Genomic DNA, 25,474 nt, shown 5'->3' with positions numbered 1-25,474 from the left:
CTGCGCCAGAACGGCTGCCTCGCTCCCGGAAGTGGAGGGTCTACACTGAGTGCTGCTGGGTCTGAGTGCTCTAAGGCAGTAGCGCTCGCGGAGATCGCCCGCCGGCCCCCGATCACCATGTCGGCCTTCGACACTAACCCCTTCGCGGACCCAGTGGATGTAAACCCCTTCCAGGTAGAACCCCCAACTTGCTTTAGGGCCAAAGGCCGCGGCCTGGGCCTCTTTCGCCAGAGCCGGGAGACGTGGCGTAGGAGGGACGGATGGCCTGCCCAATGGGAGAATGGAATATGAAGCCGGGCCTATCATAGTTTGTATGGAGGCGGGAGTTTGCAACAGGTGGAACTGCGGCAAGGGGGCGGGGCGCTGCAGCAAGGAAAGAAGTGGGCTCTTACTGCGCCCTGGGATGTAGCCGCTCTGACTGGACACTGCTGGAGAAAGGCCAGCAGGCACGGTCTTATCCTTAGGGACGTGTCCTAGAGACAGGAAGGGAAGCAGAGTGTGGCTGTGATATTTCTACAGTCTTGGGAATCCACCTGTCTTGAGTCATCTTAGGAGAAAGGGTCACTGAAACATAATGAGGAAGTAGAAGTCTAGTGGGGTGGAGACAACCCAACGCCCCAGCAGCAGCAGCACTAGAGAAGCAAGTATCTAAAGTACAGGAGAGTCCCCGGTGTTTACAAGGAAAGAAAGCCGAGGGAGGGTAGAGAGCTCAAGCCAGAAAGTGGTCTCTGTCAAAAATTCTACATGTTGACCAAGGGCTTTGTTTGGAGTGAGTTTGGGCCACTAAGAGAGGGTTGCAGGGTGGGGTGGGGTGGGGTGTTGGTGAAGGACCTTGGAGCACAAGGTACACTAGTTTGGCAAATCTTCAAGGGTGGTTGCTGGCTTGACCTTTGGAACATTCAAGAATACAACAGTTTTCGGACTTAAAGCCAAACTTTTGAGTGGAGAACACAGGGATGCCACCTTGTCTTTGCTGAAGGACGGGAACTCTCGTCAGCAGCAACGGGGCCCTTTGTGCTTCTTCTTTCATGTCTGCCCGAAACCAGTTTGAGGGAAGGGTGCTTGTGCTGACTGGTGATTTCCGAGCCCAACTGTTTCTCCTGTGTCAGTAGGCTCACAGCCTCATCCTGCTGCTATTTTATTTTGGTCATCTGCAACTTCAAAGTTTCCTGCAGGTGTTGGAGAAGTCGTTTGAGCTTCCCCACCATGGATCCTTCCAAAGGTGGAAAAGAAAAGGCAGAGGTGCCCTGGATAGATGGTCATGCAGTCAGGAGAATAGAATTTATTGTTGTTTTGAAGTTTTGCGGTGATGGGGATTGAACCACGACTTTGCGCATACTAGGCAAATCCTCTGAGCATAATGGGTAGCACTGAGCTTCATCCCTGGCCCTTTATGTATCACAGACTGGCTCTCAACTTGCTATGTGTACACGCTGGTCCTGAACTTGGAGTCCTTCCTCTGCCTCCCAAGTAGAGCCATAACTAGCTTGTGCCACCACACCCAGCCAGGCTGAGAGTGGAAATTTTTTGCTTCTTTCTCAAGGTGACCTAGCTGATAGGAACTCACAGGCAGATTTTGGTAGTTCATTCCTTGTTCCACTGGGGAACTTAGAGTATTCCTCTTTTAGCTTAATGTTTCTTGACAGAGCGTTAGCAGGACCTTGTCTCTTATTTAAGGCAAGCAGTAGCCTCTATTAATGAGTAGGGAAAGGATGTTTGTAGTTTTCCTGCTACTGTCTTGTGTGAACTCCGTTGATTTCATGATGAATGGCTCTGTAACACTAGAGTCTGGGTTATATATAGCAAGGATCTACTAGCCTTTTGGAGTATGTGGTATGCAATGATGTTTCTTTGTTCAGTTTTCTTCTGTCAGAATAATACATTTTCTGCTGCTATCAGGGGCAGTCAGCTGTCCAACACTGCAGCAGATCTTCTCCAGGGCCAGCACTGGGCAGGATTCTTCGGCATCTCTGGTGGAAATGATTGGGCAAAGCGTGATAGTAATTTTAGAAGTGACAGAAAGTAACTTCTGCATTGCATTCAAATAAGAGTTTTTCCAGGCAGCCTCAGGATATGGTGGGGCAGGAAGCAGCTGTTGGCCAGCAAATCAGCAACATCTGGAGGGGAATCCTGTGGGAAGAAGAGAGCCTGGCTAACTGTGATATGCTCCCCCTCATTCTGGAATGACTTTCCACTCTTGGCATGAAGCTGTGTGAGGCGAAGCAAGCAGCCTTGCATCTGATGCCTGGAGCTGCTTCTGCTCAGAGCTTAGGATGCTGTACGCCGCTTCCCTATTGCCAGGGCTAGGGCACTGGGAGGGTGTAGTCCTTGGATAGCTAGGTGTGAACCCAGTTTCATTTGCTCAGGGTGTTGGCTCATAGCTCAGGAACATGCAGGTGGAGAGGTGACAGACTCAGACTGTCACACCTAGTCAGCCTGGAGAACAGACTTTTTTTGTCATACCATATAATGGTGGACTGCAAAAATATACTTACTATTTGGAGTCTGTGGCTGACAGGGGACCGAAATGTTCTTAGACGTCGATTCTAAGATCTCAGCTTTACAGAAGCCAAGACTCCAGTGAGGCTGGGACGTGCTAGAGCCAACAGTGTGCCAGAATTAGCATTACAGGAGAATCTAGACCTGGGTCTCACTGCCCGTGGGGTGCAGTTTAAAGACTTTCGAATCTCATACATTTTTGTCTTGGGGTTATTTCAGATCAGCTAAGGTAAGGCTGTGGTATTGTCACGCTTGTCACCTTTTTACTTTTCTTTCTTTTCTTTTTTTAGACAGAGTCTCACTATGTAGCCCTGGCTGGCCTGGCTATTGCAGTAATCTTGCCTCTGTCTCCCAAGTGTTGGGATGAACAGGTACGGGCCACCTTGCCAGAGAGCAGCCTTGTCTTTCCTGAAACGAGAATGCTGGTAATGGTCATCAATTGGCACTTTTAAAAATGTTTAACATTGCCTGGCAGTGGTGACGCACGCCTTTATTCCCACCCAGCACTCGGGAGGCAGAGGCAGGTGGATCTTTGTGAGCTTGAGCCCAGCCTGGTCTATAGAGCGAGTTCCAGAACAGCTAGGGCTACACAGAGAAACCCTGTCTCAAAATCCCCCACCCCCAAAAGTTTTACATTTGTTGTACATGTTCATGCTGTGTCGCAGGATAGAGGTCAGGAGTGAGTCTTTTGCTTCCACATGAGTCACAGGACGCAGACTCAGGTAGTTAGGCTTAGTGATGATCATCCTGCTGAGCTGTCTCGTCATCTTTTGTGTGAAGGGATGGCGGAGGACAGATTTTATTGATGTTTGGTTTTGTTGTTGCTGAGGATTAAACTCGGTCTTGAGCATGTGCTCCGCCTTGGGGCAGCCCCTTATAGATTTTGTGTGTGTGTGTGTGTGTTAGATAGGGTCTTCCTATGTAGCCCAGGCTGACTTCCAACTCACATGGTTCTTCCTGCTTCTACCTCCTAAGTGCTGGGATTAAAGGTTTTTGACTCCATACTTGACCCCTTCATATAAAGTTTTGTTTTGAGACAAGGTTTCTCTATGTAGCCCTGGCTGTCCTGGATAGCCATGGAAGTTAAACAGAGCAAAACCTTCTTTTTCTTTTTGAGACCGTCTCTTACTGGTCTAGAACTTGGCTGGCCGGGCCAGTAAGCCCAGGAATCTGCCTGACTTGGTACTGCTCAGGACTGGGATTACAAATAGTAAATATGTGATGTGTGCTTGTGTTCATGTGAGCCATATACATGCTGGTGCCCAAGGGAGGAGGGCACAGAAGTAGGCACTAGATCCCCTGGAGCTAGAGTTAACAGGTAGTTGTGAGCCGTCTGATGTGGGTGCTAGGGACTGGAAGAACAGCCAGCACTCCTCACCACTCCAGCCCCTACTTCTGACTTTTTGTCTTTTAAAAATATGAGTTCTGGCTGAGAGTGTTACCATGCCTTTAATCCTAGAATTGTGGAGGCAGAGGCAAGCAGTCTTTGTGAGTTTGAGGCCAGCCTGGTCTACAGAGTGAGTGTCAGACCAGCCAGAGATACTCAGTGAGACCCTCTTTCAAAAAAAGTTTTAAAACGGGAGTTGTGGGGCTGGAGAGATGGCTCAGTGGTTAAGAGTACTGACTGCTCTTTCAGAGAACCCGGGGTCAATACCCGGCTCACAGCTGTGTGGAACTTCAGTTCCAGAGGGCCGGACATCTTCATGCAGGCAAAACACTGATGCATATTTGAAAAACGAAGTACCCAGCTCAGGTTTTTACACTTGCAAAGACATCCATTTACTGATAACTATCTCCCCAACCCTTTATCCAGGTTCTTTATGAAGCCCCTACTTCCTCCACCTCAAAGTGTAATCACAGGCTTCCATGAATCCTTTCCTTGCATATAGGTATAACTGAAATCATTAGAAAACTGCCCTGCCAAAAGGAGTTCTGAGTGGAAAGTGAAATCCCCGGAGTGTGGCAGAGGCTTACCAAACTCCTAGGAGGAAGCAGGAAGCTGCAAGGCAAGCCTAATGATTTCACAACCTCCGTCGGCGCACCCTGGTTCCTCTGTTAATTCTGGATTGTTGAGTCCCTGCACTGGAACAATTCTAGGCTGTCTGTTCACAGATGTTTCTCACCAGTCTTGTCAAGTGATGCAGAGGTGGAAAACTAAAAAGAGGCATCATTGTAATGTCTTTCCCCCCACCCCAGCAATCCACTTGAAATCAGACCACCCAAGCAAATGCCAGGGCTGCTTTCCTCCGAGCATTCTGTCAGATTACAGCCGAGAAGGCTGGCCTGGGAGGGTGTGTGGAAGGGGTGGTGTGTGGAACAGAGGCAGTCTTTCAGGGCTTGGAGCTGCCAGTTCACACAATCTCTCTTTCACACATTGCCTCCTTGCAGTTTAAAGATAATCTCAGTGCCGTGGTTGCTTTTCAGGGATGCAGGATATTTCTCTCCTGTGGGAAATGATGGCAGAAATGTGATTTGTGTGAACAGTTACAGGACACTAAGTCCATAGACATTAAGGCCTGTGCCACTTCCCAGAGAGGGTCCTCCAGCCTTTGGGAATTCTCAGAATCACAACTAGACCTGATATAATTTTTCCTTTCTTTCTCTCTCTCTCTCTCTCTCTCTCTCTCTCTCTCTCTCTCTCTCTCTCTCTCTCTCTCCCCTCTCTCTTTTTCGTTCATTTCTTTCTCTTCTTTCTTGCTTGCTTCTTTTCCTTCCTTTTCTTGCTTTCTCTCTCTTTTCTTTTTTGAGTTAGGGGTCATATACCCCAGACTGGCCTGAGACTTGCTGTGGAACTGAGGCTGTCCTTGAATCTTCCTGCCTCCGTTTCCAGGTGCTGGGATTCCAGGTGTGCACCACTGCTTACTGTAGAACAGGAGCATTGTCTTGAGAGATTTAAAAATGGGTCTGGAGCAGCGGCTCAGTGGTTAAGACCTGGCTGTTCCTCCTTGGTTTGATTCCCATCACCCGTGTTGACAACTCACATCTGTTTGCAACCTGAGCTCCAGGGAATCCAGCACCCTCTTCTGACCGCCAAAGGGATCATGCATGCACATGGTGCCCAGACTACATACAGGCAAAATACCTGTACACATGAAATAAAAAGAAATATTTAAAAAATTGTAAGGAAAAATTGAAAATGGCAAGCGTCTCACAGCTTAAGGCCAATTCCAGACAGGTTCCCAGGTGGAGGCATTCCCACCTTTATGCTTAGCACCTGGAGCCAGGGGGGTGTTAGAACTGGGCTAGAGACTCGGATGAACTTGGCCCCTACACTTGTTAAATTTTCTCTGGAGTCACTCTGCATAGGATTATCATTCGTTCAGAGGATGGTAATATTTAACTAGGACAGACTCACTCAGAGAAGGGTGCTGTCCACATTGCAAGGCGTGCCCAGGGCCATCCGGTGCCCCCTTGAGTTGCTCACACCTTTACACGCACCAGAAGCCCTGCTATTCCACCTGCTGGTGCCAGAGAGCAAGGTGAATGAGTGCGCAGTCTGTGGTTGGCAAAGCTGAGAGCTAATGCTTATGGACAAGGACAGTATTCTGTGGGCAGGATGAGGACAGGGGAGTAAGTTGTGAGGGATCTCGGGAGGAAGAGCAGAGCCGTGTGCCAGAAAGGGGCTGGGGTGGAAGGCAGAAAGTCTGGCGAATGAGAAGATGCGGGATTTTGGATGAAGGGACAGCAAGAGCCAAAATTCAGTTCTTAAGATGTCACCTCTGTATTCTGTCACCCAGGGACTGCTTCAGTCTCAGATCTTATTCTCTCTCTCTGACAATTGTATTGGAGTTTAAAAGAAATAACAGAGCAAGTGAGCTGTAAACCATGGCAGCCACCAGCAAGAGGGACGTGGCGAAGAGGAAGACAGCCATGCCTTTTTAGTTAAACTGGTATGCTTATCAAGGCAGGTCGGCAAGCAGCCATGTGGTGAGAGCCCAAAGTGGGCTTAATGCATTAAGGCAGGAGGACAGCTTCTCCTGGGCAGCTGTCTGGAGCTGGCCCTGTGCTGTAAGACAACATGCTTACGTTCTGGCCAGCATTTGAAAGAAAGAGAGAGAAAAGAAGAAGGAAGTTAGGATTTTCTGTGTGAGGACTCAGAAAAGTGGGCAGATTAGACAGCTTCATGGCCATGGCTCCAAAGCAATTGTTCTTTGTATTCCTAGCTGGCCTGGATCTGAGTGTAGACCAGGTCATCTTAGAACGTACAGAAATTCACCTGCCTCCCAAGAGCTAATGCATGTGCCACCATGCCTGGCTTGTTTTTGTTTTCCCATAAGACAATGTCTCAATTTGACCAGGCTGGCCTGGACCTCAACTTAGAGCCAAAGACGAACCTGAACTTTGATCCTTCTGCCTCCACCTCCTGAGTACTGAGACTGCAGGCAATATGATCATGCCCAGTACCCGTCCACCACACACCGTACCTGATCTCTCTCTGAGCCCCTGGGGCTGTCTGCTGCTTTCGTGACACACACTTGCCTGACTTGACTCTCTCCAGGATCTCTCTGATAACTTTGGCTTATCTCAGGCTATTTTTATTTCCTGTCTTCTCCATTTAGTATTTCTGAGTACTGTCTTGGACCTGGTTCCCACTCTCTGCCTCTGCTTCAGTAGCCTCAGAATAGCATCCTCACCCAAAGATCCTGGCTGTGTAGCTCAGTCCTCAGCTGACTCTCAGGCTCCGACACGTTTCCAGCTTCCATCCACACTTTTCTAGACATGCCAGCCAGATCTCTCCACAGACACTTCCAGTGTGGTCCAGAATCTACACAGGTCCTCTCCTTTCCCACACAGCCTGAAAAAAGCAGTCTCCTGGCAGCCTTTCCATTTTAACCAGCTTTGAGTTCCTGAGCCTGTGATATCTCCTCCAGGTCTGTAGAGTCCCAGACTCCTCCATCCAGAACTGCTGCCCCCTAATTTAACCCATTCATGCCAGCAGTCATGATCTGACATTGCCCTTCCTGAACATTGCATGTCCCTCATGATGACCAGAATGCTCAGACTCCTGTGACTGTGTCCCCCTCCACTGAGGTCAAGTCCTAACTGCTCCAGTCTGGCCTTCCCCTTGTCAGGCTGGTTTCCTGATACTCCTGGCTGTTCTCTTTACACTCTTACCTCTAAGGCTCCATAACCTTCTTCCAGGCTGGGTGTGGTAGTATAAGCTCATAATTCAACACTTGGATGGTAGAGGCAAGAGAATCAGGAGACCAGGGTCACCCGCAGATTAGAAAGAAAGAAAGAAAGAAAGAAAGAAAGAAAGAAAGAAAGAAAGAAGAAAGAAAGACAGACATTAATGAGTAAACAATACAAAACTGAAAATTGAGACAAATGTGGTGGCCCATACCTTTAACCCCACCCCAGTAATCAAAAGGCAGAGGCCGGTAAATCCTGTGATCTGGAGGCCAGCAGGGCTATACAGTGAGACCCTGTCTCTAAAAAAGAAAACTAGCCAAGCAAAATACCTGAGTACAGCCTTCTCACTTGCAGAACACAAGCACGCTCTTTTTATTTTATTTATTTATTTATTTATTGTTTTTGTTTTTCGAGACAGGGTTTCTCTGTGGCTTTGGAGCCTGTTCTGGAACTAGCTCTGTAGACCAGGCTGGCCTCAAACTCACAGAGATCCGCCTGCCTCTGCCTCCCAAGTGCTGGGATTAAAGGCGTGTGCCACCATCGCTCATTTTAAAGCGTAGGTGATCCGATACCAATTAAGGAGCGACTCCGGTCTTGACGCTCCCAGCTCCCGTGTGACACTGCTGCCTTTACTCTCACGTGGGCTCCGTGTGATCAGGTTTGATGCTCTGCACGGCTTCTTCCAGGGCCATGGACAAGGCTTTCTCTTGGTGGCCCCGCCACAGCATTTCATGAATTGGTTTGTGTAGGGAATGGGCAGGAAGTGGGGGGAGAAGGCAAGTAGCATAAGTTAAGAAGACCGTGCCCATAGGAGGGGTCTCAGGGCCAAGAAGTTCCTATGTCCTTCTCGAGTCCGCTCTGGACATCACTACCAGTGGCAGGGAACATGACCCAGGGTTGCCTTGCCCTTCAGATAGGTTCTCAAATGCTTGCTCCCCCCACACCTTCTTTGAGATAGGATCTTGTTACCATCATATAGCCAAAGCTGGCCTCAGATTCAAGGCAGATCTCCCTGCTTCAATCTCCCAAGTGCTGGGATTACAGGCATGTGACATCATGGGGGCCTGTGTATTTGTTTACTTTTTGAGACTGGGTCTCACTGTGATAAACCAGGCTGTCCTCAGATTTGTAGAGCTCCATCTGGGATTAATGGTGTTCACCTTGAATTTCTGATCATTCTGCTGTGCTGAGATTACAGATGTATGCCATCCTACCCTGTGTATGCTGTGCTGAGATTACAGACGTATGTTGTAGTAGGAGCGGCGAGGCTGCGTCCCCCGGCACCCTGCCGCCCACACGGCTAGCTTACACCCAGAAATAATTACACGGAAATTGTATTCTTTTAAACACTGCCTGGCCCATTAGTTTTAGCCTCTTCACCCATTTCTAATAATCTATGTAGCACCACGAGGTGTGCTTACCAGGAAAGATCTTAACCTGCATCTGTCTGGAGTGGGAGAACAATGGCGACTCCCTGACTCAGCTTCTTTCTCCCAGCATTTTGTTCTGTTTACTCCGCCTACCTAATTTTATGTCCTATTAAAGGGCCAAGGCAGTCTCTTTATTTAACCAATGAAATTAACACAAAACAGAAGACTCTTCCCCCATCAGACGTATACCATCCTGCCCCGTGTATGCTGTGCTGAAGATCAGACCAAGGGCTTCATACTTGCTAAGCAAGCATTCTACCAAAATGAGCTACATCCCAATTTTTTTTTCAACATGTCCCTCCTCTAGCCCTTGTATTTTGAGGTCAAAGTGTCATTATCACATTTTATGAACTTTGGGAGACAGAAAAGAGGCCACCCATACTTCCCACAGTCTTGTTGCATTATGTTTTGTGTGTTTTCCTGCCGGCCTAACGAAACTAACTTGACCAAACTAATTTGACACTTACAGAATGGAACCTTTTTGTGTGACTTCAGGATAGTTCGTTTTGTTCTTTTGTTTTGAGATGCGGTCTTGCTGTGTGGCCTAGACTGGCTTCACACCCACGATGTCGGTAGCCTCAGCTTGTAGTATTCCTCCTGCCAGCCTCATGATGCTGGGATTACAGGTATGCACTGCCCTGCCAGACCCGAGGGTTTAATGTGCTACTTTGGAGTCTGGAACAGTCTCACACCAGGAGCTTGAGTGCGGCATATAACGGGAAAGCAGGGAAGTCAGTGAGGCTCAGAGCTAATCGGGAAATAAGAAACACACAAAGAGATTTCCCTCCAAACCAGGAAGAGGGGCCTTGTAAACCCCAGCCCAGCCACGCTTCTCCCAGGGCCTTCACACTCTACTGCAGTGGAAATGCTCCTTACCCGCCGCTGGCCTTGATCTTCTGGGCCTTTGCTTGCCTCCCTCCTTTCTTTTGGGAACCCCACTATTTTAGTTTCATTTCTGTTGTGATAAAAGACTCTGGCAAGGAGCAACTTAGGGGGGAATGGGGTTTATTTCGACTTAGAATTCCATTACAGTCCAACATTATGGGGAAGTTAACACAGGAACTTCAAACAGAGGCTTCGCGCCTGCGGTTAAGAGCGAAGAGCATATAAGGCATAGATGCTCACTGCTTATGCTCAGCTTGATTACTCTTACATAGTTCAGGGGTTCCCTGGCTGCCCAGAGAATGGAGCCACCTACAGTGGTTTGGGGCTTCCCATATCCATTAACTTAAGATAACCTTCCCGCAGACAAACCCACAAACCAACCCAGTGTGGAGAGTCTCCAATTGAGAGACTCCCCAGATGATTATAAAGTTGAAGCAAGTTCACAGTTAAAGCTAACCGTCCCACCCACCTTCCTCCCAACCCTTCCCTGTCGATCACTCTGTACCTCACCCCAGCATACTCTTGGCATGTGTCTACTTGTCTCAGTTACCAGTCCGCCAGACTGTGAACTCACACTGTAGCTGTCCACTGAATGTAAAGAACTAACTTTAGCTTTGCTCCCTCGTATCAGTTAGTAAAAGTGCTGTTCCAGTCTGAGCAGCTGGGGGCTTGAGGTTACATCTTCCGTGTAGGTGTGCTTGGACCTCGCCATTCTTCTAAATAACTGCTTACCCCTTTAAGAGCCAACTGGTGCTTGGTGAGTGGGAAAAGTTGACGCTGGTAATGTCATTTCTGTGACTTGGAGTGAAAGCTCATGGTCCTCCTCGGGCTCGTCAGTGTGACCCTTACATGAGAAGGCTCTACCTGTGACTTACTGAAGATGTGCCCCAACATCCAGCTCTTTGAAGTTTAGGAAGGAAGCCCTTGCTCATGCCTTTTGGGAATAGGAGTCGTTTACTTTAGCCACATAGTAATTGATAATCTTCTGTTTGTCCTGCAGCATTGCTGTCTCAGGCTTACTGTCCTATCGCTAGAGTCAGACCTGGATCCGGAGTCGCACTCAGACATAATGTACATGGGTGTTTGCCTGTGTGTAGGCCTATGTACCATGTGTATGAGGCCTGAGGAGGTCAAAGAGGGCATCAAATTCCCTGGAACTGGAGTTACAGGTGGCTGTGAGCTACCATGTCAGTGCTGGGAATTGAATGTGGGTTCTCTGGAAGAGCATCAAGTGCTCCTAACCTCCCAGCCATCTCCAGTCTCCTGCCCCAGGGATCTTGAGCTACCAGCCCCGCACTGAGCTTTCCCATCTATGTCTCTCATATGGCTGTGGTGGAGGTTATGAGGAAATCTGTGGTTGTCTTTTTCAGTAGAGCCATAAACACAAAAGCTGACCAGAGTATCTGTATCAAGTCTTTACAGAATGAAATATAATGAATATTTCCTTTTTTCTTTCTTTTTTTTTTTTTGGTTTGTTTTTTGAGACAGGGTTTGTGTATCTTTGGCTGTCCTGGAACTCACTCTGTAGACCAGGCTGGCCTTGAACTCACAGAGATCCGCCTGCCTCTGCCTCCTGAGTGCTAGGGTTAAAGGTGTGCACTCCCACCACCTGGCTCCTCTTTCTTCCTTTTACCTGCATATCTGCATGTGTGGAGGTCAGAGGACAACTTGTAGAGAGTTCATTCTCTCCACCACGTAGGTTTCGAGGATTAAACTCAAAGTGACAATCGCCTTTACCCACTGAGCCTTCTCGTCAGCCCATCAATACATTATAGAAACAAAGGAGAGAAGCTGAGTCACTGCCCAGCTAGGTGTGGTTGCACATACCTGTAATCCCAGCTCTGGAGAGGCCATAGCAGAAGGTTCGAGTTCGCTGCCAGTCTGGTAAACAATACTGAGTTTCAGGACAGCCTGAGCTGCAACAGAGACTCTTGTGTCGGGGTGGGGTTAAGGGATCTGTAGATAGTGAATTCTGTAAGGCAATATGGAGTAAGTTTCTCAAAAATAAATAGCAAATAACTTCCTAGTGATGTGACACATTGATCGGTTCTGGGTGAATAGAATTCACAGTAATGTCATTACGTGATGAGCCTGGTACATAGTAGACATTTAGGAAATGTCACCTTCCCTTAGTCCTCACCCCCTCCCTGTCCTCATCTAACCTCAGCTTCTCTCAGGGACAGCTCAGGTTTCCTTAGGGGAGAAGTCCCCATATGTCACAGTGTTAGTCTCATCTGGTCCCAGGCAAGAGGCCTCTGTTGTCCTGCAGGTTCCCTGGCATGAGGCAGCGCTTGGGAACAAAGACGCACTACAGTGTGGCTCACAGGCCCCTCAGCAAACCCCAGGGAGCCTGAAGAATGGGCCAGACCCAGAGGCCCCAGCTGCAGAGCACTCCCAGCTCACTAGTTAGGGTGAGCCTGGTTCGGGCCCCAGGGCCATACCTTGAGGACATTAGAGAAAGGGGAGGGGGAGACTCTGTGGACAGGGTAGTCCCATCCGTCTCATCACCACCCTAAAGAATCTGCTACCTGACTGTCCTGTGATAGAAATGGAACCTTGCCTTGAGCTTCAAGCTGCCTATCAAACATGCACACTTTAGCCAGGTGTGTATGCGCCAGCTCCTGAAACTGCTACCTGAGCTGCCCCTTGGTTCCTGTGTCCTGTTGTGACAGACTGTACTAGCCAGTTCCTTGACTGGGGTCTGATTTCAGTGACTTGGGCTTGCTTGCACTGGTATGTATCTTCTGGCTTTGCAAGCAGGGTAGACCCTAGCCAGAGCCTCCCACAGGCCGACTGATCCTGAGAGAAGACGGCTAGTAGGAATAACCGCAGGACCAGTCCCCGTGGCCTTTAGTGACCACTAGAGCCTCACTTTGTCACACTGAGTTGCAGGAGTCACCAAAGCAGAGGTGTGTGTCCAACAGACAGGACGCAGTCTGGTGGAGGAGGTTGAAAGGAGGTACAGGGTCCCTAAGATGAGCTGTGATTCCAGTGATTCCAGCTGGTGCTCCACTCAGGGTGTGGCACTGGGGTGCTCAGGCACAGCTTTATCCTAGGCGCTGCTGGTCCCCGTGGGAAGTTAGATCTCCTGTATAGAAAAGCCAGAGGCCATTCTTGGTGCTGACACTTAGCTCCATTAAGTTTCAAAATAGGAAGCTCCTGCCAATTCACCATGACCAGTGTCTTCCACACCTGTGAGCTGAGGGGCGTGCTCTCAGTGTCTGTGACACCGTCACAGTATTTAAGAATTGGGTCTATAGAGCAAGGTGTGATGCTACACAGCTGTACTCCCAGCATTTGGGAGGTGGGCTCATGAGGATCAGAAGAGCAAGGCCATCCTGGTCTTTACGTGTTGGGTAAAGTTTTACTCTTCCGACTTTTTGGATTTTTTTTTTTACTTTTGGGGGAGCCCACCACCCAGCTCCCAAATAAATCACACACAGAGGCTTATTCTTAGTTATAAATGCCCGGCCTTAGCTTGCCTGGTTTATTGCCAGCTTTTCTTAACGTAAATTATCCTGGGGCTTTTATCTTTCTCTATTCCTGTTTACCTTTTCTTTCTTACTTACTCAGTGTCTGGTTGTTTAGCTGCAGGGCTGGGGGGGGGGGGTGGCCCCTGAAGTCCTCCTTCCCAGTTCTCTTTTTTTTCCCCCAAATTTCTCATTTTTTCCTTTCTGCCTGCCAGCCCTGCCTATTCCTCTCTCCTGCCTCGCCATTGGCTGTTCAGCTCTTTATTAGATCATCGGGTGTTTTAGATAGACACAGTAAAACAGCTTCACAGAGTTAAACAAATGAAACATAAACAAAAGTAACACACCTTAAAATAATATTCCCCAACATTTACAATTTGAGGCTGACCTGAGTATAGGAAACTCTTGTCTTCTAAAACAAAACAAGTGCAGGTCTGAGAACGAACTCCAGCCAGTGGCACTCTCTCCTGTGTTCCTCCCAGAGTTCCTGCAGGCTGTGGAGCAAGACCTGAACCCCATACTCGTGAGCAGGATTGATGAATAAAAACTGTCTTGCCACCAAAAGGGCCACCTAAGCAAAGAGGAGGGTGGGAGCAAGACAACAGAAACACAGGCAGACTGTATTCTGCTGCTGATTTCCATTTCTGGTTTTTTTTTTTTTGAGTATTGTGCTGATCTCCTGATCTCTCATTCTATAGCCCTGCTGGTGTGTTGGTAAGCCCAGGCTGGCCTAGAACTCTCTGGATCCTAATTCTCCTGCCTCGGCCTCCAGAGTGCTGAGATCACAGGCATACTGCCATACTGAACTATAAGGAATTTTGTTTTCTTCTTTCTTTCTTTCTTTCTTTCTTTTTTTAAGAATGAGAAAGAAAAGGAACACTTTCCAGGCCTTTTCATCTGAGATCTTCTCCCTCCTCGCAAGTGTGCCTGATTAACAGTCACTGCTGGCAGCCAGCAGCATGTTTCCGTCCCAGAACCTTCAGCTCATCTCTAAAAAGCAAGAGGAATAAAATGCTCTCTGTAGACTAAGAAATAACAGGGAAAAGTATTTAGTTCGGTGGTTGAGTTCTCTTGCCTCACAAGCACAAGGCCCTGGGTTCCATCTCCAGCGCCAGAAAAAAGAACAACAAAATAAATAAATAAATAAATAAAAGGGCTGGATAGATGGCTCAAGAGTTAAGAGCACTGGCTGCTCTTCCAGAGAACCCCGGCTCAGTTCCCAGCACCCACAGGGCAGCTCAAAACTGTCTGTAACTCCATTTCTAGGGGATCCAACAACCTCACACCAGTATACATAAAATAAAATTAATTTAAATGAATAAGTAAATAAAACAGTACAGGAAGGTCTCTACTGCCACCAACCACATTACCCCCTCCCCACCAAAGTGAAGAAAGTACCAGGGTTAAATATTGTGACCCCTTCTGGATCTGGGCACTGAGAACACCTACGTGGGGCCGACTGTTTCCAGAAAGGTAAAGCATTCAGATGAAGAGACTTGGTTGCAGAGCAGACCAGAACCTTGGATACTTGGGACTTGGGATTGCCTGCTAACCTCTGGTCAGGGGTGTTTCCTCCTATCAATAACTAATGCCTCTTTCTCTCCTTCCCAGGATCCCTCTGTGACCCAGCTGACCAATGCCCCCCAGGGTGGCCTGGCTGAATTTAATCCCTTCTCGGAGGTTGGTGACTGTCCTGTCTCTGAGTTGTGCTGTCTGCTGGAAGGTAGTGGCCTGTGTGCTAGTGGGAGGTGCCAAGGTGTCTGGGGAAGGAACATGGCAGGAAAAGAACAGCTCTGGGGAGTTAACATCCTCAGAGGGACAGTCCAGGTGAGGACTTGGGGTAAGGTAAGAATGGAGACGTCACTGAAGTTCTCCTGTCAGTCTGTGACAGGGCTATGCTGGAAAGCCTTGTATCTAGCAAGGCCAAGAGTATGGGTTAGGGGGTATGGGTTAGAGGTCATTGTTCTCTAAGCCTAAGCCTTGTTGGCCAAAAACCTGCAGGAGAGAGCCCAGATCAGGTCCCTCACTGTGGTTTGCCACTAGTAGAATCCTCTCATTCCCCTCCTTTGCCCCACACAGACAAATGCAGCAACAACGGTTCCTGTCTCACAACATCCTGGGCCCTCGCAGCCAGCAGTTCTCCAGCCCTCAGTGGAGCCTGCACAGCCAACACCCCAGGTACAGGTTGAGAGTTCTTTGGCTTCTCCTGTGCAAGTGGGAATCACCCAGGTCCATAGTTGAACCCGTAGGGTTGGGGGCAGCAAAGGACCTTTGTCCCTGAGGTGGCTTGTGAATTTCTTTGGAACCAACCTGTGGCGTCACTCTTCCACTCCCACCTCTGAAGTAAGCACTACTCACTGGGCTAGCATCTTTGGTGTCTTCAGAGAGCATTTGCCCTGCTGTGTCACTTCAGGTCCTTCTTAGGTCCCAGAATCTCTTTATTTTTTTGTTTGTGATACTGGGAATCGAATCAGGGTCCTTACAATAGCTCTGTCACCAAACTACAACCCTGGCCCCTCTCTTTTTCAACCTCGTTTATTCCTGCCTTCCATCCTGTTTGCCTTTGTCTTGTCACTGGGTCTGCTGAACCTTGTCTGCTTGTGCCTGACGCTGGCCTCAGTCACCTCCCCACCCTCATCCCCACCCCGGGCTTCTCACTGCCCTGGTGAGCATGGCCCACAGTGGAGTTGTGTATTGCAGCTCCTGCTTAGGCAGGCCAGCAAGTTTCTGCCTGCCCGATTCCTGGCAGCGGGTGAGCCCTCAGAGAGGCAGATGCTACTAGGAGGAGATAGTATTCCCAGGGACAGCTACATGCGAAAGCTTCCAAAGGTAGGCCTAGCGTAGATGAGCGAGAGGGTGGGCTGGGCACCTGGAGCCTTCAGGCTGGCTCCTAGAACCCTGTGGAGTGAGACAATCCCTACTTGCAGGGTCAATTTATGTTCATCGGGGTGATGCAGTAGGGGTGCAGAGACCCTGCCTCTGTTCCAGTGACGGCACAGGGAGATGAGCCTAGAACCCTCACTGTGACACTGTACAGTCAGTGCTAATCCCAGTGTCCAGAGGCAGCCTTCACTCTCTGGAGAACTGCTTTGGTGAAATGTGTACACTTATGCCTGATTGTCATCCTGTGAGATGGCCAGTGGACTGGCTGCTCTGGAGGACCACCGTCTCATTCTCCAGGAGAACGATGGGGTCAAACAGTGGTGGCAGCAGCAGGAGCAGGACCCTGGGCCCAGTTCTACTTAGCCTCACCTGAGCGTCCTTGAGCTGCCTCATTAGAAGGCTCTGCTCTGCCTGCAGAGGTGATAAAGCTTGGCCCCTGCCTGCCATGAAAGTCAGGCAGAGAAGGGCCATAGTCATGGCCTGCCTCCAAGGCATGGCCAGACACTATTCAGGTGGGCTTAGGAGGCAGCTCCTTGGGCAGAATAGGGAGGAAGGTTGCCTTGGTGTAAATTCCTGGGGCTCTGGTGTCCATGGCTTGCCTCACATCCTCCCTCTGCTTTCTGCTGGCAGCTTAGCATTGTTTCGACTTTGCACACTCGCTTTGGGTTCTTCCCTGTAGCTTCAGGTCTCTGGGTTTCTGGCTTCAGGTTGGGCTCTTGTGAAGTCTTTCCCTTTTGGTGTTACCCAAAGGACAATATAATTCAATTTAGCCTGGACTCCAGTATGGGGGAACTAGACAAGCCATGGGGGAAGGGGAGGAAGTGGAGAGTCCTGGCAAGGACCAAGGAGTCAAGGTGGTATAAGGGTAGTGGGCGGTGGATCACCTAGGCATTTGCATGGTATTCCTTAGTACCAGAGACACTTTACTGGACAGGGCTGCCTCTGAGACCTCCTGCTAGCTCTTCCTGCCTGGGTAAAGTGCCTCTGCTGGCCTACCTGGGCTGACACTGTTCCTTCCTCATTTCTGGCTGTTCCCTGCTCGTGTCCTCTCTAGGCTGTTGCAGCTGCAGCCCAGGCAGGCCTGCTTCGGCAGCAGGAAGAATTAGACAGGAAAGCTGCTGAGCTGGAACGCAAGGAGCGAGAGTTGCAGAATACCGCGGCAAACTTACATGGTAAAGAAGACTGTTGGGGTCTAGCCTCCTCTACCTGGCAGTGTACTGAGCTATCTTCATGGGAGATCTTGCAAAGCTTTTGATTTTGGAAGCATATTGGTTTGGGGAGCTTAGCATAGTGGCAATATCTGTAGCCCTAGCATGTGGGAGGCGGAGGCAAGAGGGTCACTGCAAGTTCCAGGCAAGACAAGGCTCTAATATAGCAAGACTGCATCCAAAAAAAGGAAAGAAGGAAGGAAGGAAGGAAGGAAGGAAGGAAGGAAGGAAGGAAGGAAGGAAGGAAGAATGGGTGGGTGCTGGGTCTAGGCAGAAGTTAGGATACCAGCAGAATAGGCCTGACAGATACGGGCTATTTTTGCATTCCTTCCCAGATCTGAAATTCTTTGATTCCCTGGGCCCAGAGTTCCATGTTGTTGTTAAAATTACTTCCCAGAAGGAGACATAAACAAGATCCCAATGACAAAGTTCTCTCTGTGGAACCAATAGATTTATTGGGCTTCCTCCCAGAGCATAGGTGAGGGGTTACTTCCAGGGGTGTGGGTGTTCCTCCAACAGGCCACACCTGGAAAGCCTTACCCAGCAGGGATGAAGACTTCCCTGTAGCGGTGTAGATGGAGCCCCCTTCCTTATAGAGTAGCCCCTCCCCGAAGACCGTGTGCGGTTAAAGCAGAATTGCAAACGACCTGTGGTAGGGAATGTCTGGATACTTAGATGAGGGTCTCCTGACCAGTCCCCCTTCATGAGGGGAGGTAAATGGTTCACAAGCCCAGCTGGGATAATGCTTTTGCTACAGGATGCAGCTGAATTCCCAAGATGGTGGTGGCTTGACTTGTATAGTCATCCTATACATGCTTATGATGACAACCCTGGTTGTCCTGCTTATGCGCTGGTCACTAATAAAAGTAGTTTAAAAGGCATGTGGTAGCTTGCCCTTTTAATCCCAGCATTCAAGAGGTAAAAGCAGGCAGATGCTTGCAGCATTAGGAAGGTTGAGAATCGCTGACTTAGGATATTTAGCTCTCTCTGATGTAGTTGGGCTTCATTGTCTTGGGTATTTCTCTTCCTCTTTGATCTCATGTCATGGTCCATGAAGCCCCCGAGACTCCTGAACTCTGCTTGTAGGGGCACTTCTGCAAGCTCTGCTTTGCCTATAAGCTGGGCCAGTGTGTGCTCTCCTCCATGCCACTGATGAGGCTGAATCCTTTTTACACAGTGAGAGACAACAACTGGCCGCCCCTGCCTTCGTGGTGCCCAGTCAAGCCTTGCTTCTATCAGGACTTCTCCACAGAGATCCCTGCTGACTACCAGCGGATATGCAAAATGCTTTACTATCTCTGGATGTGTGAGTTCCGGGGTGCACTGACATTGTCTTGAGATGTCTGTGTTTACTTTGGGCCTTGCTCCCTGGGGTCAAGACCTCTCACAGACTTTGTCCTTCCCAGTGTTTGGGCTGGCATGGGGAGGTTCTTTATGTCCTGTCTGGGAACCTGCTCAAGAGGGCCAGCTAGACTTCTTTGAAAGGGAGAAGGGACTATCCAGAGACTTCTGTGTTCCTGTAGAGCTCACCGCATTAAAAGGCCTCTGGGTTGCAGCAGTGAGGAAAAATTCTGCACCTTCTTTGTGGGCCTTTGAGAAAGACTTATTTCCTTCCCCGAGGATGAGCCCTGGCTCTGCACCTTACCACATCTATCCCTGAAACCTAGATCTCACTGTCACCTCCTAAGAAAGCTTGGTCACTGGTGTGAGGTCCCAGAGAACCAGGATCTGAAAGCTAATCTTGCCTAAGTATAGACTGAAGTCCCTTCCTGTATTTGCAGCCTCCCTCACAGCAGGCCTTTCCTAGGGAGTGGCTTGCTCTGTGGGCAGCCAGGCCTCGGGCCACCTTGGGTCAAACCTCTTTTCTCTCCTTGCCCCTTTCCAGTGCATTCAGTGACTCTGTTTTTAAACCTCCTCGCATGCCTGGCCTGGTTCACAAGTAACGCCGCTAATGGAACGGCCTTTGGCCTCTCCATCCTTTGGTTTGTGATCTTCACCCCCTGTGCCTTCCTTTGTTGGTACCGACCAATCTACAAGGCTTTCAGGTGAGTGGAGCTAGTACAAGGGATGAGGGTATGGCTGGCATCCCAGGAGCAGCCGATAGATCCAAGCTCTGGGTCTCATCACAGTCCTAGCTCAGAACAAAGTAGTGGGGAAATTGCTTTCCTTTTCTCACTGAGTCAGAGCAGACAAATTAAAAGCCATTTACCTCAGCCTACCCTGTGAGTGAGGTTAGCTAGAGGCCTGTTCATGAATGAACACAGGCAAATGAGAGGGACTGGGAGCCTCCCTGCTGTGGTACTGTTCCTGGGCCGATTAACTGGCAGGCAGGGATTTAGTTGCTGTGAAGAGGGAGCACCTTCCTGAGACTTGAGGTGCTGCCCTTTGGATGTCAGATGCTGTGGCTCACCATATGATCTGTTGCCAATATGTGAGCATAAATATATGTATCTCTAAGACACTCTAGGGATTTGGAATTAAACTTCCATGCTTGATGCTTTTAGGGCTGGGAGTCCTCCAAGTCTTAGGATGAAGAGCCAGAAGTATCAGCAAGGCAGATCCTGAATTTGCATAGTATTCTGATTCTCAAGGATGCAGTGGTCAAAGCCAAGGATATGGCTCAGTTGATGAGTGCTTGCCTAGGATGTGCAAAGCCTGGGTTCTATTACAGCCCCACATAAAACTAGGTTTAGTGGCATACGCCTATACTCCCAGCATTTGGGAGGTGTAGAAAAGAGGGTCAGAAGTTCAAGATTACATAGGAAATTAAGAGCCCAGCCTGGGACCCTTGTCTATACCTAAAACAAAATAGCACAGTGTTGGAGGTCCTTAATTCTTGAGGAGTCTTTGCAGCGTGCTTCTGAAGTCTACAGGGTGTGTGTGTGTGTGTGTGTGTGTGTGTGTGTGTGTGTGTGTTGGGGGAAGTTTAGTGCATTGAATTCACAGGCTTTAAAGACTGTATGAGTCAGTGTTTTGCCTGTGTGAATATCTGTGCACCATATGCATGCAGTGTCCTCAGGCCAGAAGGTGTTGGATCCCTTGAGACTGGAATTAAGAGACAGTGGTGAGGCACCATGTGGATCCCGGGAATCATAGGTCTTCTGGAAGAGCAACTAGTGCTCTAAACTGTTGAACCATCCCTCGAGCCCTAGGTTTATCTGTTTGTGGTTTTGATATGTGTGTGTACATTCACATATACATATGTGCCACAGTGCACATAAGTATGTCATAGGACAACTTGTGAGAGTTCTCTCCTTTCATCCTTTGGGCTCCAGGATTGAACATAGAGCATCAGGCTTGGTGGCAAATCCCTTTCCCCACGGATTCGTCTCACTGTCCCGCTTGTGATTTACTTCTTCTCTCTCCACAGGTCTGACAACTCTTTCAGCTTCTTCGTGTTCTTCTTTGTATTTTTTTGTCAAATAGGGATCTACTTCATCCAAATGATTGGCTTGCCTAACTTGGGGACCAGGTAAGATATGAGGTATCATAGAGGATTCAACTTCCTTGCCATTTTCTGGCTCTTGGAGAGCCTGTTTTGACCATGGTGGAGAAAGAGTGGAGGGTATCCTATGATCTGCCTTGGTTCTCCGCTGTGTGACGAAGCATCTCCTGGGAAGACGGAGCACACATCTACTTGCCCCAGATAGGGAATCCATGACAACAAAGTACCGATACCACCAAAGCCTAGCTTGGTGAACCAATAAGTTTTATTAGGGTTACTTACAAGGATATGGGTGAGGTGTAGTGACTGGAGCAGAAACAACTCAGGCATTACCAAAGCCCACCCCAGCTTGGGCAACAGTCCATGAAGCTGGGAGTCTAGAGCACACTGCACAGCCTGCAGGCTGCTCCCCAGGCTGGAGAATGTCCTTTTAAGTGACTGTCTACATCATTCCCAGGTATCTGCTGTGGTCTCAGAGTCTTCTTTGCACCTCAGCTCCTTCAGCAAAGGAGAGCTCTCAGCTTTTATTGCTTACTCTAGCAGGGAGGGCCCTAGTGAATCTGGTCAGTTTCAGGAACTTCCTAAATCTATTTTGAATTTTACCTTTCTGCTTGAGCTTCCAATAGGATAGAATGTTTCAATTTCTGAGGAAATTCCATACAACACCTTCTTTCCTGGTCATCTTTTTTTGTGACTCTAGGGATCAGACCCAGAAGAACCTTGTGCATGCTACTCAATCCTCTGTCTCTGAGCCACACGCCAGCTTCCCATTATCCTACAGTAGCTACCAGTCTTTCCTTGTTCTCTACATTCTATGGTGTGTAGATGAGTCTCACTCCAGCCTGGGATTTATTATATATAATATATCCCAGAGTGGTCTCAAATTCATGGTGATCCTCTTGCTTGCCTCCAGAGAGCTGAGATTTCAGGTACGAGCTACTATGCCAGTTAGGCTTAAATCTTTAGGGCTGTGTCTGGCACTGTATGGCAACTTCTTACTTTTCTCCTGCAGCACGCTTCCAGGGACTGATGCAGCCAAAGTTACACCTTACCTCTCTTAAACTCACTATGTTATCCCAAAATAACCATGAACTTCTTGGCATTATTCTGCCTCTAGGCTGTACCTGGTTTGTGTATGTGTGTGTGTGTGTTTTGGTTTTGGTTTCATTTTTTTCTGGTTTTGTTTCTTATGTAGCACTTAAAATGGAATCCAGGGCCTCATGCATGCTAGGCAGGCCCTCTACCAGTAGAGCAACATCTTCAGCTCCCATCTTCTTCTCTCAAGGCCTTGTGACTGCAGGAGATGGGGCCTGCCTCCTTGGAGAGGCATCTTGCCATTCTGGAACATGTAGCTGGTTTGAGTTTCCTGGCTAACTGCGTCTTAGCTCAGAATTAATTTCCAAAAGAAAAGCTGATGGCTGACGTTTTCCTTTCTACCCCAGTGCACAGGGAACATTGCAAAAATGTCAACTTGACATGAGGCTGAGAGCTTGAGCCTGGAAGGGTGGCACTATTTTGATCCCCTCCCTGCAGCAGTTAGGACGTCCAGAGTGTGAGGCAAGTGCTGGCCACACTAGCATTCTGAGCCTGTCTCTGCCTTCCCAGTGCTTGCTGGGATGATAAGCATAGGCTTTTTTATATGGGGTCTGAGGTTCTAAACTCAAGTCTTAATGCTTATGCTGTAAGCACTTTACCAACTGAGTTCTCCTATACAAGGCTGCTGATCTTGCTGTCTCTGCCTCCCAATTGCTAAGATTACAGGTATAAGCCACAGCACTCAGCTTTAATATACTACATACCTTTGCCCACCCAACCATCTCACTGTCCCCTTTGGTTTTAGGACCCTTATTTAAAAGAAAAAAAAAGTAGACTGGTGCTGGAGAGATGGCTCAGTGGTTAGTAGCACTAACTGCTCTTCCAGAGGACCTGGCTAATTCCTAGCAGCCACATGGCAGCTAACAACGGTCTGTAACTCCAGTTTTAGAGGATCTGACATCCTCACACAGACACAACAATGCACAGAAAAAATAAAAATAAGTAACTTTAAAAATCTCTCTATTCCCAGAGAACCTAGACAACAATGAGGGCCCTAAGGGAGACATACATAGATCTAATCTACATGGGAAGTAGAAAAAGATAAGATCTCCTGGGTAAATTGGGAGCATGGGGACCTTGGGAGAGGGTTGAAGGGGAGGGGAGAGGCAGGGAAGGGAACAGAGAAAAATGTAGAGCTTAATAAAACTCAATAAAATTTAAAAAAATAGGTGTATCTGGACTCTGAAGCCTATAGCATTGCTCTGTCTTCATGCTGTTCCCTCACTGTTTTTATTACGGTGGCTATGTTGTAAGTTTGGAAGTCAGGAAGCATGAGAATAAGCCCTTTATAGCTAAGGACCCTGAGGCTGTGAGAATGACAGAACTGCGAGAAGCAGAGTGCTGATGGGGGAAGCTGAGGTGACAAGGTAAACAGCTGGTCAGTGTCCTTGTCCCAGATTCCTCTGTGCAGAACCAGTGCCTTCTTCGTCCCCACCCTCAGTCAGCAGCACACATTGAGCCTTTGGTTGATTCTGACAAGGCAGTTGTCACATCTCCTTCCTAGACCTCACTGGGGCAGAAGATTTCCATGTGACTCCACCTCTGAGACTTCAGGAGAGGTCATGTTGGAGCAGTGTGGGCTCACACTATCAGCGCTCACATCCCAGTCACAGAGGAAGGTCACTGAACCACAAGGCTCCCTGTGCTGCAGGGAGATGCCCAGGTGGTGACCAAGACAGCCGTTTGGGAGAAGTGCTCCTCTTGGGGACTTCCAAGTCTCAGTTTTACCTCACCCCTGGTTTCTCCTTTCATAGTGGTTGGCTCGCAGCCCTGTCTACCCTGCAAGGTGGGCACTTACCTGTGTCCATCATCATGATGGTAGTGGCTGGCTTCTTTACCCTCTGTGCTGGGCTCTCACTTTTCCTCCTGCAGCGGGTAAGTAGGGTATGAGCCAACAGCAAACACAAATAAAAGGTATCTCTCCTGGGTGGACATCTAAATATTCCTCGTCCCTAAAGTCCTAAGGAACCCAACACCTTTGTCCAAGACTCGGGTGGGCAGTCAGGCAGGCAGGGTTAAACACTTGGGGGCCCCTTTGGGAGAATACCCTGACAGCTAGGATTGCTCTGGGCTCTTCTCACCCCAGCCTTGTTTCCTAGGTGCATGCCTTCTACCGCCGAACAGGAGCCAGCTTCCAGCAGGCTCAGGAAGAGTTTTCCCAGGGCATCTTCAGCAACAGAACCTTCCGCAGCGCTGCCTCATCTGCTGCCCGAGGAACCTTCCAGGGGAATTAGTCTTCCCGACTCTCCTTCCCTCACCCCAGCCTCTCTGTCACCTGCCTTCTGAGCTGCACTTTCCGTGGGTGCCTTACACAGTGGTTCTGCCCAGCACAGACCTGGCAGGGATTTTGTCTTGTCCCTGTTCCTTCCTCAGTAGTCAGCTTTCCCTTCCTCATAAGGGAAGGGGAGGAAGGGACAGGGACAAGGGAAAAGAAAAAATAACAAAGCTGTCTTCTCTTTTCTGACGGTGGATTTTGTCTGGAAGCAGTGGGACTGCTTCCCCTGGAAACAAATTCACTCATGTGCATGCGTGTTCATGCCCCCACACGGGATCATTGGCAGCCCTGGGCTCACTGCACTAGGAATTTCCCAGACACCCTGGACTCTTCTTCCCTCTGCCGGCTTGACCTATATTGGGGCCTTCACAGTCTCACCTTTCGTGCTTAGGCTTCATAAACCTGCCCAGGGCTCCACTTTAGGTGAGCGCTGTGTTCTGGGCAGGGGCACAGGTGCTCCTCAGATTGTCTCCAGGTGTTCCTCACAATAGTCGTGACCCTCTCTTTATGCCTGCTCTGTCCCATGGTGTAATAGCACCTTGTGCCCTCTGGGGGCCCTCACTAGCTCTTCTCAGACTTCTGACTTGGGAGGGACTGAAGACAGTCATTCAAGTTGTCCTACCCAGCCTCTGGCAGTCTTCTGAGAGGGTAGGTGTCATCTGACCTGTTTGTTTTGGCTTCTGACCTCCTGAGGAACTCTGCCCCTCTGCCTTAGCCTTATTCCTGCCCCATTTTCAGCAATACTCACCTCTTACAACTCTTAGGGCTGCTGGAGGAAGTTAGCCCAGAACTATGTCCTGCAGGCAGGACTGCTGAGCCATCCTTCTGAGGGATCTCCACTTGTCCTGGGGACTCCACAGCTGTGTCACTACAGTGACACTTAGATCACTGTTGAAACCTGACCTTATGTCAGTGATGCAGGAGTTCACCAAGATGGCCAGCCTCCTGCCTCTGGGAACTGGGGCCCTCCTGAGGCTACCCTCATACTGTCAGCCATTTATCCCTAGAGCCATTGAATGGTAATGACAGCCACCAGGGTTTTGTAAACTTTCTGGTATTTTCCTCCATGTACAAATGTATATGTCATGTCTCAATTTTTGTGCTTAAATAAAAATAAGATTTTCGGACAGCACTGTTTCTGATATCTCTGG

General features: G+C 48.9%; 1 protein-coding gene across 1 annotated transcript; it reads left to right on the top strand.

Annotated features, from left to right (window-relative positions):
• On the top strand, nt 1-25,452 carry Scamp2 (secretory carrier membrane protein 2). Its single transcript, XM_075965759.1, has 9 exons — nt 1-174; nt 15,029-15,097; nt 15,497-15,595; nt 17,355-17,472; nt 18,686-18,814; nt 19,394-19,553; nt 20,879-20,980; nt 23,803-23,923; nt 24,148-25,452. The coding sequence occupies exons 1-9, from the start codon at nt 118-120 to the stop codon at nt 24,280-24,282; spliced, it is 990 nt and encodes a 329-aa protein (XP_075821874.1). The 5' UTR covers nt 1-117; the 3' UTR covers nt 24,283-25,452.
• The last annotated feature ends 22 nt before the right edge of the window (nt 25,453-25,474 follow it).

This window comes from Microtus pennsylvanicus, chromosome 3 (genome assembly GCF_037038515.1).
Source record: "Microtus pennsylvanicus isolate mMicPen1 chromosome 3, mMicPen1.hap1, whole genome shotgun sequence".
In the NCBI taxonomy this organism is placed as follows: domain Eukaryota; kingdom Metazoa; phylum Chordata; class Mammalia; order Rodentia; family Cricetidae; genus Microtus; species Microtus pennsylvanicus.
Note: the sequence above shows the minus strand (reverse complement) of the source record. Positions and strands in the feature narration are given on the sequence as shown.

Bases quoted from the DNA above. Each gene is read 5' to 3' on its own strand.
- Scamp2 (XM_075965759.1), top strand. From the start codon at position 118: ATGTCGGCCTTCGACACTAACCCCTTCGCGGACCCAGTGGATGTAAAC. The intron at 17,473-18,685 runs GTAAAGAAGACT...CTTTTTACACAG, and splicing joins TACCGCGGCAAACTTACATG to TGAGAGACAACAACTGGCCG. The intron at 20,981-23,802 runs GTAAGATATGAG...CTCCTTTCATAG, and splicing joins TTGCCTAACTTGGGGACCAG to TGGTTGGCTCGCAGCCCTGT.